The following is a 22,119-nucleotide window of genomic DNA, read 5'->3' on the forward strand; positions in this document are numbered from 1 at the left end:
TAGCAACCGTTCATGCTGTTGTATTTTTTTTTTTCAGTATTGTCTAAGAAGACTTACTTTATCAAAGCAGACCAGATTAATCTGTCCACAGATGTTGATCCTCTGTGGGCTGATACAGAAAATGCCAATCTTTTTAAGACGCCGCTGGGCGTACACAATCCCAGCTGTCATGGCTGCTGGCAGCGCTGGTGGCACAGTGATGGTTATGATGTCCAGAGACTCGATGATGATGGTTTTCACTTTCTCCTGGAATAGAAGAAAATGCAAAAGATTTAAGTTTTTCCCATTGGAATAATTTCTTATGTGCTCAAATCCTTAGTAGTGTTTCAAGGATCTTTTATACTAGTAAAGTTATTTCCCAAAATGAGCTACAAAAGCAGTGAATTCTTCACCATGTCTACTGTTAATCTTTTACAATTTAAGACTCTGTATATTTTGTTCACCAAGAGCTACAGAAAAAGTTCTGTGAAGCTGGGAATAAACCTAAAATCCTTAAATTAAGCAAACAGTCTTTGATCAACTGCACTTTTCAAGAGTAAAACAGTAAGCTGAAGAAAAATGTAACAAAACAACAAACGAAGCATCCTAAAAATTAGGAAGAAAGAAGCAGATACTGACGATCACGCCAATTGAATTTAAATTTCATGTTTTAGCAACAAGCAAAATGTTTTATAATTAGCAAAAAAAGAATGAAAATTTATCGATTTGTTACATTGGTTTTGCTATTTAGTTCATTTTAAAGCTTAGACACAGAACTGGTCAACTACTAGACTGAAATGCTCTCATTAGCAGCCTTGCTAGTAAAAAAACTTCTCATAAGGAATTGTTTGAGAAACAAGAAAACAGCTTGCTCTGCTGGTTTCCCTGTGCATTACCCCATTCATGATACTGAGGACGATTGAGTAAATGAAGCCGATTCCAGCCACAGCCACCAGACACAGCAGAAAGAGGTAGGCGTCACGATACAGCTTGAAGTCGGTGGGTTTGGGATAAAGGATGGAGCGCACCAGTTGGCCTTTGGCTGTGCTGAAACCTGCAAGAAAAACAATATATTTGTTATTATTCTAAATATTTTTTTTTATCAGATTGAGTCTACATTTGCTTAAGAGAAAATGAACTGATGACACTATAATTTAAAAAGTCTATTGTGACTCATAGATTTAGAAGAATCGGATAATATTTTGGAAACCAGAATTAAAAAGGTTTCTTTAATGTTGAGCAGTATTGTGTACCACTTGTGCTGCAAGCTAACATTTAAATTGTTTTAGGAATAAAAATAAGTCAGTAGAGTTACATCTGAAGGAATAGAATATCATTAAGTTATTTTTTAAAATAATTTATATTATTTACTCTGTACTACAGAGTAACAGCAAAAACATCCAGAAAACAATCAAGTTCCTGCATCCAGGCCCCCCTGCTGACCTGTGCGGACCACCACGGCTTTGACCAGTTCTCCTGTGTAGAAGCGGGTTTGGATGACGTTGGTGCCGCAGAACAGTGTGTGTCTCTTATGCTCCTCGGCGTTGTAGGCACTGTCTGCCCCCTCCCGCTCTCCTGGTAGTGGGTTGGGGAGGTTGGTTTTTGTCACAGGAACACTCTCACCTGATGAAGGGAATCCTGTTATTGTGCTGTACGGAACAATGAACCTTGCTGTTAGACAAGAGTTTACCTGTGAGCATGCTTTCATTGACGATGCAGGTGCCGCTGATCAGCACTGCGTCACATGGCATGATGGTCCCGTTGCTTGGAATGACCACCACATCACCAGGTACCAGATCAGTAGACAATGTCTCTTCAACCTCTGCCAGGAGAAGCAGGAGTTAGAAAAAAACACATTTAACTGCAATGCAAATAAAGTTTGAAACATGAACAAAAAGTGAGCACAGAGGTGGTTGATCTGCAAATTTGCTGATTATCCATAGAAATATTTTATTTACATTAAAACTAAAATTAAATTAAATAAAGGCATTTTAATTTCCAACATATGGGGTTATTCTGGTTTGAATAAATCTATTTAAGAGGGCAATAAATAGATAAAAGTGTACAAAACCCATAAAAAGACAATATAATTTATTGACATACCATTATTGGCTCGGCAAACAGATACACGGACAATACTGTGAGCTGCCACCATATCATGAAGCATGATGTATTGCTGGAGAAAGGAGAGATTAACAGTAATGAAAACAATTTGCTGCTTCTTTGTTTTTAAATAATGAGTAAAAGGACTTAATATTGTTAATTTATGTCATGTTGGAGTTGTTTCTTGTACCCATATGAAACTTATTAACTTAATGGGTCTTTGATTTATTAAAGGCATGCTATAAATGTCTAATTGGGGATTTTAAAATGTCTAAAGAAAATAAAAAAATTGAACATTTAAATCAGTTCAAGTGGAAACTTAATAGATTAACACCAAAAGAAGAAAAATCAAACATTTCTGACTAATTTTACAGAAACTAGTAGTCTAATGTAGAAAGATAAACTAAATAATTCTGACTTTGGCAAAGATACAAGAAATATAGGTGGATACAAAACTAATAAATCCTCTAAAACTGTCATTATGCGTTAATGTTATGTAGATTCAAAGAAGAAAACCTGAAAAAAACTTTAGTACAGTAATAATCAATGCTACAGAATATGAAAATAAACAGGGCAAAATTCAAGATTACTTTCAATCATACATCAATAAGTTATTAGATGTTTTAAACTTTAAGCATTAGTATCTGGTCTGTGATTTCATAGTTGCATATTTACACACCAACTTGTAGAACACGTCTAAACTGTATTTAGACAAGTTAATTAGTAAGTCTTACCTTTTTGATGGTGTACAGAGAGGTAGCTATGGATATAACCGACATGAAAACAATGGCCACAGCATAGTAGTAATACTCATCGGTACTCCACAGGATTACGCTGAAGAGCTGGAAGATGTAAAAAGGGTTGAGGACCTGCAGGAGGACATAGAGAAGAAGAGTTGCATGTCAACAAAGACATTCTGCATGAAAAAGACAGAAAACGTATGTTTCAAGGAGCAAGAAAATAACTGGGGTTTCTGCAGTCTCCTAACATGCAAGTTACTCAAGAGTAATCCACCATTTGATCCTTATTTAATCAATTGATTACATGTTTATTAAAATAAACTGAGAAGGATAGAAGATATAGAGATAAAGTAGATATAACTTGTTTCATGAGGTGGTCTTAAAGTAATAAAGAGGGAGAACAAAGAGAAAAGGTCCAGACTCTGAAGAGGATCACATATTCAGGATTTAAAGTCCAAATGTACTAAACTCATTTAGTACCAGTTTACCACTGTGTTGACTCTGCCAGTCAAGTTTTACACACAGCGAGAATAAATGGGAATTCAGACCAATTTAAAAAACACGCAGGTTATGTTGACTGAAACTGGTTTTTACCTCTTTGATAAGCAGCTTGAAAACAGAAGGCACTTTCACTGCGATTTCATTCACTCCGAAGAACAGTCTCCTAACAAAAGGAGAGAGAAACAATGAGTTCAGGCACACCTACGAGTTTAAAGCAACATACACAAAACACAGCAGAGTGATGCAAACAATATACCAAAGAGCAGTTTTTATTGGGGTTTGCTACAGAATGTAAAATATATCACAATATTTTCACTAGTTTGGGAATCTATGAATATAAGCAACTACTTTTGTGAGCTCAAAACCCTCAAATTAACTAATTCTCCAAAAATATTCTGTCTCCATTTGAACAAAATACTTCTCCAGGCTAAATACTTGAATTGAAGTTCAAGTCCTTCAATTTTATTTCAAAATATACAAAAAATAAAGTGCATTATGGACCTATGGGAGACGTTTCCTGGGTGAAAATGGGTTAAAATAGCATAAGAATAAAACTGAAGCTGGAAGGAATGAAGGAATGGAGGTAGGACACGAGGAAGAATAAAGTGAATGATTTCAAGAAGGAAAGAATGACAAGAAAGGGAGGAAGCAGAGAGGGAGACAGGAAGAATGGAATGAAAAAAAACACAAGAGAAAGAAGGTAAAAAAAGACACAAACACAAGGAAGAAATGAAAGATGCAAAGATAGAAGGGCACAGAATAAAGGAAAGACATAAAGAAGGAAAGGAGGAAAAAAGAAGGTAAGGAATCCTCCTATTATTTGATCTGTTGTACCTGTACTCCTGCTGGTTCCTGGTCAGGCCTGCACTGTGCTCTGAGTGGACGGTAGAGCAACTGACTTCAAGATCCTCCAGGCCGCTAAATAATGTGTGCCCCAAAATAAAACAAACAAAAAAAAAACAAAGACAAAGTTGACACATTACACATAGGGAAACAGATGATAGAGGTTTAATGTTTCAAATGGCTGCAAGCAAAGCATTTGATCAATTTTCAGTTATGATTATCACAAATTGGACTCCAGCTTATTTAATACGATCGGGGTAGATTGTAAAAAAATGTCTTACTTTAAAACTTTAAAGTTCTGCATCTCATCATTCCAGTAATACTTTGTGCTATGGAAGGTGAAATAGCGAATCTAAGAGAGAAAAGGGAACAAAGGGAAAAAAAATAAAGATGAGTTACTAGTAGCCACACAATCTAAAGTGGGGAAAAACTTGCAAATTAATTACTTCCTTATGAGCTCATCATAATGTGTCATGTAGTGAACAGAAAAACAACTGAGTGGATGATGGATAATTTAGGGTTAAATATGAACTTCAAGTTAATGTTTAACAGTTGTGATATGAAATCTGTATCATAAAACAAATATCCACATGATTAAAATATAAAACATCCCTGATAGACACTGGAAGCCAAACACAAATGTGCAGTCAACATCACTAGAGCCTGATTGTGGTTTAGAGCGGAGGAGTAAAGTCGAACAGGAGAGAATCACTCCACCCATTAAAAAAGTTCATCAAAAGTTATCTGATTGGAATATTGCTATTGTTTGTGTAGCATTAATGCGCTTGCATCCAGGATCTTGTATCTTGCACCGCCAACCTAATCTAACCTAATATTTCTGGATGCAATAGTGGCTTTTAATGCCAAAAGTTCAGTGCCTGATCACCCGCCTATTTCCACAGAGCTCTTCCTGGGAGCTGCAGTCTCCAGTCGAGCTCCTGCCCCATACCTTCCCCACTCAGCTCCACTAGACAAGCGGCAGCAACAATTAAACACCTGGTGGAACTGCGCATCTGATCAGCTTAAATAACTACTTCTCAGTTCAGATTTGGTTGTAAACGGCATAATGGAGGAATGTTGTTGTGGAGACATCTTGAAGGTGGAGTGTCAGAAAGAGTAGGACCTTCTTAGAGAGAATTTCAAGGCATTCAATTGGAAAATTACATTTCTTTTAAGCTATGTTTGCTATATACAAAATTTTATAACAACTGAGGGTAAAAGTTACTTGACTGTGCTATAAAATGGTACATTGTGTGCCTAGAAGATACATAGTAGCAACCCTTTAAATAACAGGTGAAATATATTATATTGCACCACATTATAAAGAACGACTGGATATCAATGGCGCCTAAATAATAAGTTGACATTTATTGTAAATTCCTGTACAATATGCATATTGCAAACGTAGAATCTTCTCACCGTCATATAGAACCCCTCTAAGCATTATTGCAGACCACACACATCTTTTCATGGCTGTGGCCTTTTTCAACAGGATTATGCACCCTGTCACAAAGCAGGAATGGTTCAGGAATGATTACAGCAACAAGTTTGAGCTATTGACTAGGCCTCCAAATTCCACGCATGGTCGGCCGCTCCTCGCCTATTGGGTCTGCTGCTAACGTCTTGGTGCCAGATACCACAGCAAACCCTCAGGGTAAAAAAACTGTGGGAGCAGTGAGGGGCTCCTTTGCTCTATGTTCAACATCAGCTTCATGTTCAGTAGGTCTTGTTATGCTGTTGTGATGAGAGATTTAGTTACCTGTGTGGGCTGGTAGTAAGAAAATCTTCTAATGAGCTCCTGAGCAGGGCTGCCATCGGAGGGGTGAGGTGTGTGTCCGTTGGCCAGAGGTGAAGGGGAGGGGCTAGAGAAGAGGGAGGAAGGGGAGGAGGGGGAGGAGAGAGGGGAGGTGGTCTGGGTCTCCAGGCTGTGGAAGGGGTTGCTCCCCGGAGCAAGCATCACTCGTACCCTGGCCAGGAACCAGCGCCGGAACTCATCCTGGTCAACAGCAGCAAGGAGAACCAGCAGTCAGTAAATACACCAACACAACATCTCACACACACACACCGGAAAATAAAACTGATTTAACAGAAATAGGACTGAATACACAGAATTTCCTTTGCATTCATGCTTCTGTGATTGTGTAATAATCAGTTGGTCTCAATGAATCCACTCATCTGAAACTTGATTTCAGCCGTCCTTAAAGCTCATAGGCTTTAAGCCTATGAGCTTTAAGAATCAGGTGCAACTTAAGTAGCTGGAGGAAAAATTAACAATTTAAATACCCGATTTTCCAAAATAATACAAGAATCAAATAGTAGCAATTTTATCATTATTCTGCTGTGATGTTTTAGGTTGCAGCCTTTGAGCAGTGGGTGTGGCAATACAATCAAAAGGCAACCCACACATATGAGGTAACAGGCTTTATCGTACATGACTTAGTGATTATCTCCAATTTTATCTTCAGTTCAGTCAAATTATATTAGAGTTATTATTACTACTTTAGTTTTAATAAAAGATTGCTTTTTTTAAAACATACTCCTGGCTCAGTGCGTTTGTGTTTTTAATTTTTCCAGTAAACCCTTCCTGTCTTCTTAATCCCCAGCTGGTTGCAGAAGAAAAGCCTTCATCCTGAAACTGGTACTGCTTCAGGTTTCTTCCTGTTAAACACCAGCTGTTCTGTTCCACTGTCACCACATGCTTGCTCAGTAGGAGGAGCATCAACTAGATGCATTAGGCTGGCCTTCATTGAAGAGGTGACATTTTACTAAAAAAATAAATAAAAAATAAAAAAATCACCCCAGTAAGATCATCTGATGATCCATTAGATCATTAACTGAATATGACTGTACTGTATTATAAGTTAGCACTGAAATAGACTGGATACATTGCATTGCAATGAATTGGATTAATCTGAAATTACATTGTGGTGAACTGGCACTTTATAAATAAACTGAATAAAACTGATTTGATTCAGGATTCCTGGATCTCTCAGCACATGCCAGAAAGCACGTATGAGGAGGTGGCAAACAGTATCACAGTCACTGGATAGATAGATGAAAGATGAAATATACAAACGGGCAGATTAATCAGCACGAACTCGCTTCCTACCGTGGAGCGCAGCAACACCACTTCGGCATCACGGACTGTGGTACGGGTGCAGGTGGACTTGACGCACCATTCTGGCATCCAGTAGAGCAGCAGGAGAAGGAAGCCTCCGGTACAAAGTACACCAAAGCCTACAAGGGCCAGTCGCCAACGGCAGAGACGGTAGCCTTGCAGCTCCTACGTAAAGACAGGGGAAAGTTTGTAATGTGGAGAGAGAAAATTCTGGTATAGACAGTAACCATGTTTCCATCAAGATTTGTTTATGTGCATTTTGAAATATCACATTAGAAATGCTTAATGGGAACAGTAAAATTTGAAATGATAAAAAAAGGTTTCATGCTTGCTTGAGGTGATTTTTGGCTTTTTTGAAAAAGAATTAATGTGCTAAAGGGAAGATGGAAATACATTTGCCAAATAAGTTCTGTAAAAACTTTACCATCCACTGGTAGACGTGTACCATGGCAGTTAGGACTGTCCTTGTTTCTCAGATGAGCGGTTCATCTACTTTGAAACCTTTACTTCCTGTTTATTACAGCCATGTGTTTCTCAGTTGCACCAACATCTGACAAAATTACACTCCGCATAGCCTGGTTGATTTGCTCCCAACAAGAAGATCGAAACACACCTAATTCACATTTTCTTTGTTGGCAACATTTTAAAAGTTCACTGAAAATTTGCATGACAATTGGATGGAAATACAGCTAGTGATGTTAAATCAGATGGGCGTACCATCTCCTCCTCTTCCCCCTTGTTGAGGATCTTCATCTCACCCTTCTCCATTTTGCAGAACAGTTTGTCGAGCCTCTTCCTTAGTCACTAGAAGCAGCCAGAAAGATCAGAGATATCAGTATAGCTCCACTTGTTTGTTACTGTAGAACTAATGATGACTGAAAAGAGGATGGACAGATGGCTCTTTAGAAATTCCTTCACTGATTTTCTGATTTAAATAAAAACACATATTATGGATGTTCATCAAAATTTAGTCATTAAAACCTTAAACATTAATCAGCCAGATTATAAGTAATAAATACCACTAAACCATTGGAGGAAACAGAGAACCAAACAGTGGACAATGAATTACAAATTATGATATACAAAAATTTAATTTCACTTTCATTTGCTTGTTTTCATAATCCTTTGAAATGATTCAAAGGATTATATACAAACATTGGTATCAGCTATTTAAAAAAACTAATTAAATATCGACAATTGAAAAAACACTGAGTCTTGAAAATACTAGTAAGATAATAAATAATACGGTGATGCTTCCTGTATCTCTGTGTTGTTCAAAAGCTGCACTGTGTTATATGAAACCTACAATTAAACAGTTTAACTCCCAGCAACCAACACTGGAGGAAGTTTATCCATAACGTCCAAGCATGCCACAGCAGAAAAGCAGGAAATAACAAATAAGATTCAAATCAGCTTCTTGCTACTTTGTTCACACACAAACTTTTCAGTGGCTCAAGATTGAAATAATAAAAAACATTGATGTAATTTATAGTACGTCAATGCAAAATGAAATAAAAAAAATAAGCTGATAACAAATAAGAGTGAAGCTACAAGATAATAAAAGTTAAATGTAATGAAAGGAAAACACAGAAAGTCCTGGCATCATCACCCATTTTAAGGCAGCAAAGGCTTTCCATATCATATCTGGACATGTTTGCTACAGGGTGACCACTCGCTGTCCTCCACTCCCCCTTTAAAACACCCAAAAATCCCGTGATTGCACTAAAACTCAGATCTTATCAGGCAGCTACACCCAGGAGAACCTTTTCAGTGGCATGCTCTGGGATATTTTACTTAGGACCAAGCCCTTCCTTGTATTTTCCAATGGCAGCCCTCCCCCTGGCCACGGTGGGTGCAACACAAGCTCAACATTCCTTCCTAAACTACTGCAATGAGTGGAAATACCAACAATAGTGCATCACTGATTAAGTCATTTGCAAAGTTTCTATTCAGGAATAGTGACTCAGAAAAAACCGAATTCAAAACTGAATTTCAAAGTATCAAGGAATCATGGGCTGGTTGGTGGTATAAATGGAAATGAAGGTCATGAACTCACACTTTACATGCTATATAATATTCAGATTGTTAAATGGAGTCTAACTGAAGCAAATCCTCACACTTGACAAAGTTGACAGGAAAAACTACTAAAAGTTTCAGTTGGAAGCACAAACAAGCAAGAGAAAATAGAGAAATATATCTCACTACTGTTACTGTAGTCTCAGATACAGGTAGTAATTATAGAAAGTATTAATCTGTAAATATCTCATCTGTTTTGATTCCCTAGCATCATCCCATCCTAGCTGTCTATAAACTGAGGCGGCTTGGATCACAGAGGGATTTTAGCTGCATGCCTGATGGTTCACTTCTGGGTCAGACCGCCCCTGGATATACCTTCATTAACAGTAAGTTACATATTAACTCAAGCTAAAGTTCACAGGTTTCTTCACATTATTAGCGGAACAGTTCTTAGGAACCCTGAGCACAGATATAGATATAGCATGAAACTAGAAAGAATTAGTCATATTTGTTAATTTGCTCTAATAAAGCAAACAGTAAAAAACATGGCAAGTGCAGAGTGTAAACAAAAAGCATGTTTGACATTAAAGCCCTTTTCAGACACACTGACGTCCATAACAATCACTCTGGTCTTTCACACAATTGTGTTTTACTCCAATAAAGACGAATTTTGAATAGAGTCAGTGCACAAAAATTACTTTACAAGTTCAAAGTTTATTAGGGAGTAATGTATTATATGACCAGTTAACTCATCACTGCTCATCTTCACTTTTTATGTTACTTTAGTAAATAAAGATTACTGCAAACGCTAAAACAGATCTGTGATTTCAAATATCTGTCTCACCTATTCACAGATTGTTCTGTAGAATGCAGCTACAAATTATTTGCCAAAATCTGCCTTTTCGTAGAGTTTTTATAAAGCATGTGTAAAATATAAAATTTTAAAAAGTGCATTTAGGATAGCTGAAGTAGTTCAGCTACTTTTGAGTTTTTATCATGTAAAGCACCTTGAACTGCCTTGCTGCTGAAATATGCTGTACAAATAAACTTCATTGATTGATTTGAGTACATGCTATTGGACGGCGTTTGCCAATCCAGGAGCTCCATTTTTACAGCACAAAACCAAGAGGATCAAATTATTTCATAATAGGTTAAAGTTTCTCATTGGATTGTTAGCATTTGTCAAAGATTGACCAGCATGTTTTTTTCCGTGACTGATGCTGATTAAGCTCAGTGTCGGACAGCCCTTTGCTATATCAGTATTGCAATATTTCTTTCGCTGAAGTTCCTATTTTGCTTCTATAAACTAAATAAATGCCCAAATGTTGGCACCACAGAGAAGATGTATTTATACTACACACATTCTGTTTTGACCACATTGCACATTTTTTTCAATTCAGTTATTCTAGACTTATAAACTAAAAGTTTTACGAAGCAAACAATTAAAGGCTACGTATCTTAAAATGATAAATAACTGGCCTGATCATTAGACCAACTCGATACTCAGTCTAAGACTCGCTCCTACCTTGAGAACAAGGGACACGATGCCCCAGGCAGTCCACCTCCCCACAGGTAGCTTGCTCTCTCACAACACCAACCTGGAACCCTGAGAGGGGAGCAACACAAGAGAAGAAAATGATTTTATTAAGGTTTCTTAACATTTCAGTAATAGAATTACATTTTCCATAAGCTTGAGTTTGACGTGAGATTTTCCTTAAACAGTAACAGACCAATCAGTGATTTATTGAGCAGTCACAAAACCTTTTTTGAACCAACAAGGCAATGTCAAAGCAGATACCACTGTGTCATGAATACATCTGAGCAAGTGTTTTGTATGATCTGAAATTCAACTAGAGTTCAGTTAACTTAATTTTTATCTTGACTGGTTAAAATGAACAGGTTTTGAAAACCCAGAGGATGTCCTGCATGTCAAATTGGTTTAATCTATTGAACATTTATAAACCATTAACAGGAATGGGTGACAGTTTGAACAACTCTCTATCAAAAGTTAGTTTTTATCAAACTTTACCGTATTCGAGGTGTCAGAATCGACACCAAGTCTGACTCTGATCTAAAGTAAAAATGTTCATATCCACACACTTTTTACATTAGAGGCAAAACACATTTATTTCAGGTCCTATTGCAGGATTTCTAGTGCATGAAAATCTAATGGGATTAATGCAAAAACAAATAAAATTGTATAACATAACTTTTCTATTTATACAGAAATAAATAAGCGACAACCATTTATAAATATCGTAACATGTGGCTAAATAAAAATTAATAACTTACAAAAAACTTATTTTTAATTTTATATGGTGCATAATGTTATGTCTTGGGAAATGTATTCTTTTAGAATAACTCTAGGAGAACAAACAGCTGTCACAAGCAGATAATCTGTAAGGCTACCTGCTGTCTGTAGTCATCTGCTTAGCAGACAGCTGGTTAGCAGGTTGTCAAATGTAGCATGAAACAGTGTTGCTTTAATGAGAGTGGAGAGTGTAGTTTTCAGACAATGACTGTATTTTTCTTTTAATTTTCTTCAATGTAACTGGAAGGAAAGTGGAGCAAAATCAGCTGGCAGCAACAAGTTGAGGAGCAGCTGCTGTGCACCATTATATGCTGCAACAGTCACAGAAAACCCATGCTATAAAGCAATAGAAAACTTGTTCAAAGCACACCTGGATGATAAGTTATATTTTTAATTTGGTGCTTGATAATTTAGAATAATCCCAATGATGACACTGCACAAATTATTTTGTTCCACAGCCGAATAAATCCCAACATATTGATGAATTAAATAAACTAAGGTAGAAGTTTAGCTTCACATTCTGAACCCAGTACTCACCAATGAGGAGAACCCATTGATTGTGACAAAATGTGATTTAAAACACAGCAATAACACAAATACAGCATTACGTATAATGGTTCATTTTCTTTGTACTGGGTTATTTGGCTTCCCTGTTGGAAATACACCAAGAACAAGCCTGTAAGCAGCAGAGTAGCTGCATTCCAAACACTTGGAATGCATGAAATTAGCGAAAGAAATTGTTAACAGCTTGTGTTGTGAATGTAGGAAGAACTATAACATTAGGCGATCAGCGCTAGTTTTACAATGGCATTAAAGAAATATGGGAAAAAATTTTATAGCTATTGTTTTTTTCTTCCCAAAAGAAGATGACTGAAGTGCACTGAAATCCTCTTTAAAATCCTCTTACACTTAGACTTGGTAACTTTTATTTGTTTTCGTCCAATCATTGCTTAATATTAAACAGAGGTCATATTTCCAGTTTCCCTAAAGGGTAAAATGAAATTATCTGCAATGTAGTTGCCAAGATGATGAACGCTGCCCTAAGACCTTAATCATGGGGCAATAATAACGTGACAAAGGAAACTGTCAGGTGATTTAATCCAAATAAGCCTTACAGTCGCTGTCTCACCACAACGCCACTGACATATTACTGCAATTTTATTGTCCTGCAAAGAAAGTCATCATTAAATAAGTTTTATGTTCTACAGCCAAGGCCAGCAGAAAAAAAAAATCACGGCTTTTACTGGAACTGGAGGCGCCTGTTTGAGGTCCATAGGAGTCAGTAAGACCTTTCTGTTATTTATAGAGTCCTGCAGGCCAGCCTAAGGCTACATTGTTGTCTCTTGTTTGATTAGTCTACTACTGTATTAATAAGCAATGCTGGCCTGATGGAAATTTAGAAATAGACAGCTGTTTATAATTTGTCAAACAAGATTCTTATCACTTTTCCTGAAAAGGGGAAAAACACCCACTAAATGCAAACAGTGAAACTATCTGCTGAATATAAAACTTTGAGTTTGTAGTTTTTCTAAACCTTTACAAAAGATGACATTAAATCAATAAAAATAATTAATTAGCAACGACTGCAATGTCATCACACTGATCTTTAAATCAACAAATGCACACCACCATATTGTCAGCAATATGTTCATTAAAGACCAGATATATTCTCCTTTCCTCTTTAACTCAAAGACAAAAAAGGAAAAGTAAACAATGAGTCATGGCCTAATGACAGAGGTCTATAATTCATGGAAGCATTTGGAGGAAAGCGTTTTGTTGCTATCATACTCTGGACTCAATGTGCTTTCTTTATCACTTCCCGTCTCGCTCATAGACTATTACAGCCAAGCTTTGTTTACCTCCATGAACCAGTGAGGTTGTGATTTTCATCTCTGTTGCCTCTGGACTTCCTTAAAAGTTTCTCATTTGCCTTTTCACCATTGGCTACTGAGAAACTGACGGCTTAAACAGAAACAATAGACTGATGGGATTTTTCTCCAATTAACAAAAAAAAAATTACTTTTCAAAAGTAAAAAAAAAATTATAATATCCCATAGAGTTAATACTAAAACAGTGAATTTGTTTATGAAATGCAACACCTACTTTTGCAAACACATAAGAAAGACTCTACTTTGAAGCTCATGCAGTAAGAAGCTGAAAAAAAAAATACCCCACATGTCCCTTAATGAAACAGCACACATTTTTTTTTATTAAATATGGATTTTAATTAATGGTTTTCAAACATTACAGGGTTTGCATCTCAAAGTGTATCGATACTTGAAAAAGGGAGAATGTTAACGTCTCACAATTTGACACCTTGAGAAAAAAGCTGAAGGGAACAAATTGGGAAAAAATGTTAATCCCATTGATCAAAATCTTTAAGTCTGACCACATGCTTTTGGATTAACAGAGAAACTGCTGGACGATCTATAAAAACCTGCTTTTCCCACTGTAAGAGAGATTAAATATGTTTTGATTTTAAAAAAAAAGGGTTTCCCCAATGAAAGCTGATCTTGAGTGAGAGATGCCAAGTCTATAACCAAAGCTTACTAAAATGTTTGGAGCTTTTAGCATTCAACAACCAGAAAATAATCATTATTATAAATAAGACACTGTTTGAAAGGTCTGAAAATAAAGTTTGTCAGATATCTGGCCTTGTTCTTCTGCCAGAGAACAGTTACTGAATGCAGAGATCTATGAGGTGCAAACAGATTTGTAATGTGATGTTAAAGGGATGTTATGCAGGATGGCAAATTTGTTTGAATAATTATATAAATTTTTTACCTTATCCTACCAAAGTTGTAACTTGACTGCTAAGAACCTGACTACTATCCTATCTTTTTCCTCTACAACTGCTGGGTGGGTGCAGACAAAGAGTAGGCTTTTTCCCCTCAGTAAGATAATGCATGTGCTGCAACGGGAAATATCAGTAAAGCAAAAATCTAAAAACAAATACGTACTGTAAAGAATGATTACTAGCTGGTAAAATCTGTTAACTGCTTTAAGAAATAAAAAGGTTACCTCAACTTCAAAAATATGCAATAAAGTCTCAGGACTCATATAAAGCCCCAAATGTTACACGACTTGTAATTTTTTATTAACATCTTCTAGTGGAATTTTCTTGTCATTTGTAAAGAAAAGTCATTTTTGCTACTTTTAGGGCTTAAAATAAAGAAAACAAACTACCAACATTTTCTTTCATTTAGGCATTTGTGGAAAATTATCTAAAAATAAAGTGCATAGTTTTCAACCTAACGACAAGAAAAATAAATCTAAAAAATATTACTGGTAATTTTAGTGTCATAGGGTTAAGATGAAAATTTAATGCAAGTATTAAGTGAAAACAAAAACAGAAAACCTCTGACAGCATGCATTTATTTTCACATTTATATTTAAAAACACTATTAAACATATGTGTAGTAGCATTTATTAGTCAAAGTTCTGAAGAGCCATTATGGAAGGTCTAAAGAACCCCTTGCTGCTCTGGAACCACAGGTTGCAGTTGCTGATGTAGTTTATACAGTCAAATTTGTCTTCTTTCAGACCGCTGACAGGCAGTATGCAGGATTGGGCAACACTGCACTACCCATTTAATATATTTTAAACCCTATGGAACAGTATAAGGAATTTTTTTTTACTTTTTAGGGAGATCAGCTTTTAAATTGCTCCGTATTACTTGATACCAGCAGCTGGCCCATCCCTACAGCGATGTACATATCGCTCCTTTAGCGCAGAAACCAGTAAGAAGCAGAAGGTTCCAAAAGATGTGGCACATACCAAAAAAATACAAAAGGGACAATTACCACCAACAAGAAAAATTGAGCTTTGTAAAAACAATTCGCGAGTGAGGATGGTATCGAGTTTGAATCTCAGTCTGCCAGCAAACTTTCTGAGTAAAAAGTCTGCAACTTTCAAACGTCAGGATACACAGAGCCATAAAACTCTTTTACAACCCTGGAGTTATCTCTACTTTATACAGAGCTGTTACTTTTTGCAGTTGTTTGAGTTTTTATTGAATGTGTTTTCACTTTCACTGATGAGGCCCTCTGGGTTATCCTGTGGAGGCAAACTGTGATACCAGCTCCAGAAAGATGTGTTGTTCTATCACCCTGCTCTGGGGCTCCCACATCAAAAAACGCTGGGTTGTCAAGAGGGCTTCTGTCATGTCAGGATATTTCTCATCTCTACTCTGAATCCACCTGGCAGATCTTAAATCACAGGCTGATGTGTTTGAGCTCAACTGAGAAAAGTCTTAAAGCGTTGGCCAAAAGGCCAGAGGCATATCGATGCCACATTTGTTAAACTGAAAAAAAACTGTTTCCAAATGCCTCTTGTGAAAAGATGACAGCTCTCACAAGAAACTAGATCAAGTGTAAAAAAAAAAAAGGCAATTTCAGCCTTTTAATCTGAATCTGTCTCTATTTCAAATAAGCTAATTAAAACTATATTGTAGCAGAAAGTGTTCAGAAAGACCACAGGATAACATTATGTGAAATATGAGAGGTTTAAATATCTTTAGGAAGACATCTAACCTACTGCTGTGCAGGCACAACTTGAGATAAGTTATATTTATGTAATTAGAGGCAGCAAGGGTGTAATATCTGGTTTCTAAATTGTTAAAAGGCTTCAGAGACATGAAAGGTATTGCTAAAAAAAAAATTAATGCATGTAGATAAGAGTCATTTCCTATCAGAGGTAAAACAACAATGTATCTCTGAAAATAAGAACAATCAGGACGAGGAAACAACAAACCTACAAACTGGATCTATAAAGAGGTACAAAGTAAAAATGAGGGGAAATACAAATTTTTAAACAGGATTTTGTCAGACATTTGTTTTATTTATTGTACTTGTTTATAAATAAGCATGTTTGTAGCAATCTTCAATAAACAGTTAATTAAAAATGCATAGTTATTTTTTGGTGTTGCTTGCCTTTTGTGACATGTCAAATAATCAAATAAGTAGCCAAATATATTACAGTTGAGCTTTAGGATATTAGAAAACAGGCAATAATGTTGATAAATGTTGCAATAACACTGATTTGCGATAAACAAGCAAATTCAAATCCGTTATGGGTTCATTGCAAACACAAGACTCCAGTTACTGAGAAAAAAAACACTATTATTTGAATTTCAAGCTGTTTATGGCCCACACCTGTTTTGGAACTGAAACAACTTAGATCAAGTTTTTTTAATTACTAAAATTATCTTACTACCAGTTAATCTTCTAATTATGTTTATGCTGCAATAAAGAAAACAAATTTATTACAAATATAGAGGCTGAGTGCATCGTAGCAGCAAACAATCAATTAACGCTCATTTCAGTTCAGGCAGTACCCTGAAATATGCATATTTCTACAGTGATGTTGCAGTAACAATAAATTTGTAATATTTTTGATATTACATCCAAGCAGTCCCTTGTAACTGTGATGGTACATAGACTGGCAGTGAAAGAATCCTTTTCACAATTGTCCCATTAAATTTTTTTTTTATTGCAATACAGGGTGGTACTGTCATTTTGAGACCATTTTCAAGTAATATATTGATAATGGCATAATAATGCACATTTCCCTTTCAAAGACCAATAAGCTTTCATTTTATAAAGATCCCTTAACTCTGGAACTGGAAGACGTTTTGACAACAAACAAAAACAATAAAATAGAAATGAAAAAAAAACACCTTGTTGCAACAGGATTAAGTGCAGTTCCATTTCTGATTCAATATATTGTGACACTCTCAATATTTAAGCATAAATATTAAACCAGACTTTTATCAGACTACATAAGTCAAGAGTCTATAGCACCTCTACAGAAGCAACAGCAAGAATTGTGAGAATGAATGTTTGCAAGAATTTTTAAGATATTTGTAGCAGGTTGAGGATCGGTCAATGCACAGAATATTTCAGTAGCTGCACTAAAATGAGAGGATATCTGTCAGAATAACTTGGTCTTTTTTATTAGAAGTTTAGATGTTTCGTATTTTCAATAATCACTTCATCGATTATTAAGCATCTCAAATAATTGTGATTACTAACCAAAATAATGGTGTTTACAATGTTTTTCATAATCGAGCACACTAAGTGGACTTCAACCACATCTACAATGTCAAAATAATAACCTGGTTACATGAACAAGGAACTAAAATAAACAGCCTCAAATCAATAATTAACACAGCAGCATAACTTGGCAAGTATACAAATATGACTTGGACTGACACCTTTCTGTTGATTTATTTTAAACAGGCATATCAGGAAAACATATGCCTGAAGCAACATGTCCATATTGTGCTTCTTTTTAATTGTTTAATTGCATTTTAAAAAATCCTTTTCTACCCTGAAACTATTAATAGTTGAAACAAATATTCTGGAATATTTCTCTGTATTTAAGGCGTCATCAATGTAGGTTAAGTTATGGTGATCCTTTAAAACTGACAATTAATCTACTTCTTTTCAGAGTTTACAGTTTTGTTCAACTGCCTGTAATCCTAATCAAGTTGTTTTATGTAATAAAATATTCTTTCTTGCATATTTTATTACATAAATATTCTTGCAGCTGCTTTTGATTTGTGAGATAATTATATTTCTTTGATGGGAGATTTGGTTGATGTATTAAGAGCAAATGTAGAGACGGAATCGGTGTCACAGCAATGGGAAGGTTAAACAAATGGTGATCTCTATAGCAGAACAAGTAGTGTGAAATTACAAGCCTGGAAACAAGTCATCAGTTCAATAACAAACCCAAACAGATGAATGACACCTGTTAAATCTGAATCAAAGTGCTAAATGGTTTTAAGAAACAAATTTATCAAGGTTTATTCTCCATTTACTCTTTTTAAAAATATGTAGCATGACACCAGGCGGGTGCATGTTGACTGTGAATCATTACCACAGACCACTATGAGGTAGAAAAATGTCTCAGCATAAATTTGAACAGTGGTTCCAACATCTGACCCACAAAGTAAGAACGGCAGAGACTCAGGACTCAACGACTGAAACTTCAGCTAAACAAGGACTGTTAATAAGCCAAGTGAACAAGGACAATACAGAGATCCAATTGGACTGCAATACTGGTTTTATTCATTTATGGACACAGTTTTATTCTGCCATAACAACAGATATGATAAGTCTCTGGTATCTTTGCTTCAATCGCTGGACTGTGATTTCACAACCTGGCAGCTCCATCCCCACTATGGTATGTTGATGTCAGCTAGATTATTTTTCCCCATTCAAAATCCTTTATCTTAAATTCCTGTAGAGCAAGATCCTCTAATCACGCAGGCTTTGTAGCTCAAAATAAAAACTGACATCTTCATTTAGCGCCTTTCAGAGGGATTCCTATGCAAGTTTCGGACTTTCCAAGGGCACACTTTTAACATAAACCGTTAAAAAAATTAACAGATTAACATTTATCTTAACCACTTAAGCATTATGCAATATCTGCTGAACATTTCACTGAAAATAAAAACTCAATATGCAATATGTTTTAATATAAAAAACATCATTGAGGAATCCAAAAATCTGAGTTTAAAACACAACATTCATACATGATACTGATGTCATTTAAAAGCCCTTTTCTTTTGACAATAAAAAAAAATTAAAGCTGCAAGCAGCCTCGAGCGGCCCTCGCAGCAAGCGCCGCTCCGGCCTATTGGCCACCGCGGGGGTTCCAGCCACCGCAGAAGCTCTCGCACGGTTTCCAGAGCCGCAGCCCGCTCGCCACCGCAGAAGCTCTGCCGCAGTTTCCAGCACCGCCGCCCGCCAGCCACCGCAGAAGTTGTCGCGCATTTTCCCCGCCCGTCCACCGGGCGACACGCGTGAATGCGTTCGGCAGCGCTCCCCGACGACTGTCAAAAAATCTGGTGCAGATCGGTCGATGCATAGAGGAGATATAGCCGATGTATCAACTTAGGGGGCGCAGTGGAGTCAAATTACATCTCAAACCCGTTGGGCTCTTTAGAGGTGAACAAAGGTCATACATATCCAGTTTGGCGCCAATGGGATGATCCATGTGTGAATTAGAGCCAAACGTATGAATATGGCGAGGGACTGATATTCGCCATTTGGCCACGCCCACACGGTTCAGCCAGCAGCGAGCATTGACAGAGCTCATCATCCGAATCATCTGCATTAGGTCAAGAGAGCCATAAACGGAGCTTTCCAAGGAAAAAAACGGCACTTCCTGTTGTGAGGGGGCGGGGCTTAGATGACGTCATAATATGATGATGTAGGATCGTTCGGCATCCCACCAGGAACACTCAGGCCAATTTTGGTGCAGCTCGGTCAAAAAATGTGGAATCCAGAGGCAAACGTATACCAACGGCGTTGCCACCATTGAATACTCTTGGCACTTTAAAGCAAGTGAGACCAACTTCCTGTCTGTCATCCAACACAGAATCACTTTGATTAGGTCAAGAGAGCCATAGATGGAACTTTACAAGTTAAAAAAATAGCACTTCCTGTTCTGAGGGGGCGGGGCTTAGATGACGTCATAATATGATGACATAGAATTTTCAGGCATCCCACCAGGATCACTCATGCCAAGTTTGGTGCAGAAGCTATCGACCGTTCACAGTAAAATATGAGACTTCCTGTTGTCAGGGGGCGTGGCCTAAGTGATGTCATCATTTGACCATTGGATATTATTGGACACCCGATGATGATCAATAACTGAAAGTTTGGTGTCTCTGTGAGGTTTTGTGTTAGAAATACAAATTTTTCATTTTTTCCTGTGTATTACAAAATCGAAGTATTTCATTTGCAGGGCAATGCTGCCCTCTGGTGTCGAATTACTGAAAACGTTTCATTATTTCAGTAATTCGACACCAGAGGGCAGCATTGCCCTACAAATGACGAACATGGACTGCTTATTCTGTTTAACACAGAAGATCTCTCTCATTCGTTCTGAGGGGGCGGGGCTTAGATCACGTCATAATATGATGACATAGAATTTTCAGGCATCACACCAGGATCACTCAGGCCAAGTTTGGTGCAGCTCGGTCGAAACATGTGGAATCTAGAAGCAAACGTATGGCATCGGCGTTACAGGTCACTTCGTCACACCGCCACACCCAGCTGCTTCATCGCAGCCGGTCAGGGCTTGAATCCACAACACACCAACATGTCTTCTGTCTCTGGACACAGTTTCATGTTGATTAGGTCAAAGGGCTAAGATAGCGACCGTTCACAGTAAAACATGACACTTCCTGTTCTCAGGGGGCGTGGCCTAAGCGATGTCATAATTTCCCCACAGGGTCTTTTAGGACACCTAATGATGATCAATAACTGAAAGTTTGGTGTCTCTGTGAGTTTCTGTGCAGGATATATAAGAGTTTCGTGTTTCATGGCGAGTAGGTGAACTTTGACCCCTGGTAACACCCCTTCAGCAAGCTCATACAGTCACCGTTTTGATAACTTTAAATCAAACATGCCTTATGATCAGACTGACCGAGTTTGAAGCCGATCAATCGAAACCCCTAGGAGGAGTTCGATCAAATACGAAGGCTGTAAACGTCAAAATCGCGGTCAAAATCTGAACTTCAATCTAAAATGGCCGACTTCCTGTTGGGTTTCGACCATGGCTCTACGAGACTTTTTTGTACATCCTGACAAGATACACATGTGTATCTTGTCAGGACAATTTTCTAGTCGTGACCACCAAGTTTGGTGAGTTTTTGAATATGATAAAGCCCCCAAAAAGGCGCCTCTTTGGGGGGCAGAATCGTAATAATAAACAGTACAGATACAATAGGCCTTCACAGCTCTTTGCTGCTCGGGCCTAAAAATGTTTGCTAATATTTCTAACAAATCTAAAAATGCAAAGGACCAAAGGAGATATACACAATATCTATATCTCTTTGCTATAACCCCTTATAGTCCATACATACAGTACATAGTCTTGTACATCTGTAAATAAATATTTATATCTTGTAGAGCACTTCTGGATAGATGCAAACTACATCTCGTTGCTTGTACTTGTGACAATAAAGTTGAATTCAAATTCTAATTCTAATTCTAAAGCTCTGCAACCCTTCAATGTCTTACAACAGATATGTTACATTCACAAATTCAATTAAAGCTGCCATCCACCTTTTAATCACTGGATTAGTTATTTTTGAACCCCATAACATTCCTTCAATGAAAAAAAAAAACAATGAAGGGAAAAAAGTCTAACTGCTGATAGAGGGCTGACATGAGAAGAACTTCTTAAAACAACCCAACTATCACTTTCCTAATGCGGTCAAAATTAAATTCAGCAAAAAAATATATATATCAAATGTGTCAGCAAATATATTTCTGACACCAGAAAAAGCTGGTGTCCATGTCAAAAGCAACCTATTACCGGTACTAATGTTATATATTTCCTTTTCAAGTAAAGTATTAAAATTGAACTGATTAATATTGATCCTAGTCACTGATATTTTGCAACCTTCAAAAAACGTTTTAATATCAAAAACTAGTAAAAGAAAGCTGCTGAGTATTTATCCACAGCATTAAACCTCTAAAAGAAAAGCA

The 22,119-nt window shown here is 36.9% G+C and overlaps 1 protein-coding gene across 2 annotated transcripts in view; it reads right to left on the reverse strand.

The window, feature by feature from the left end:
- Window positions 1–22,119, reverse strand: part of atp13a3 (ATPase 13A3) — a 35,518-nt gene that overhangs the window by 12,533 nt on the left and 866 nt on the right. For both annotated transcript variants that reach the window (XM_028027360.1, XM_028027359.1), the window contains exons 2-14: window positions 10,826–10,906; window positions 8,002–8,088; window positions 7,276–7,449; window positions 5,926–6,162; window positions 4,448–4,518; window positions 4,158–4,241; window positions 3,417–3,486; window positions 2,817–2,951; window positions 2,083–2,155; window positions 1,670–1,801; window positions 1,423–1,602; window positions 876–1,033; window positions 58–246 (exon numbers count right to left, since the gene is read on the reverse strand). In XM_028027360.1, coding sequence (XP_027883161.1) covers window positions 58–246; window positions 876–1,033; window positions 1,423–1,602; window positions 1,670–1,801; window positions 2,083–2,155; window positions 2,817–2,951; window positions 3,417–3,486; window positions 4,158–4,241; window positions 4,448–4,518; window positions 5,926–6,162; window positions 7,276–7,449; window positions 8,002–8,052 — 1,554 coding nt within the window. In that variant the 5' untranslated portion in view covers window positions 8,053–8,088; window positions 10,826–10,906. The remainder of the gene's footprint in view (window positions 1–57; window positions 247–875; window positions 1,034–1,422; window positions 1,603–1,669; window positions 1,802–2,082; window positions 2,156–2,816; window positions 2,952–3,416; window positions 3,487–4,157; window positions 4,242–4,447; window positions 4,519–5,925; window positions 6,163–7,275; window positions 7,450–8,001; window positions 8,089–10,825; window positions 10,907–22,119) is intronic.

This window comes from Xiphophorus couchianus, chromosome 9 (assembly GCF_001444195.1).
Source record: "Xiphophorus couchianus chromosome 9, X_couchianus-1.0, whole genome shotgun sequence".
NCBI lineage: Eukaryota > Metazoa > Chordata > Actinopteri > Cyprinodontiformes > Poeciliidae > Xiphophorus > Xiphophorus couchianus.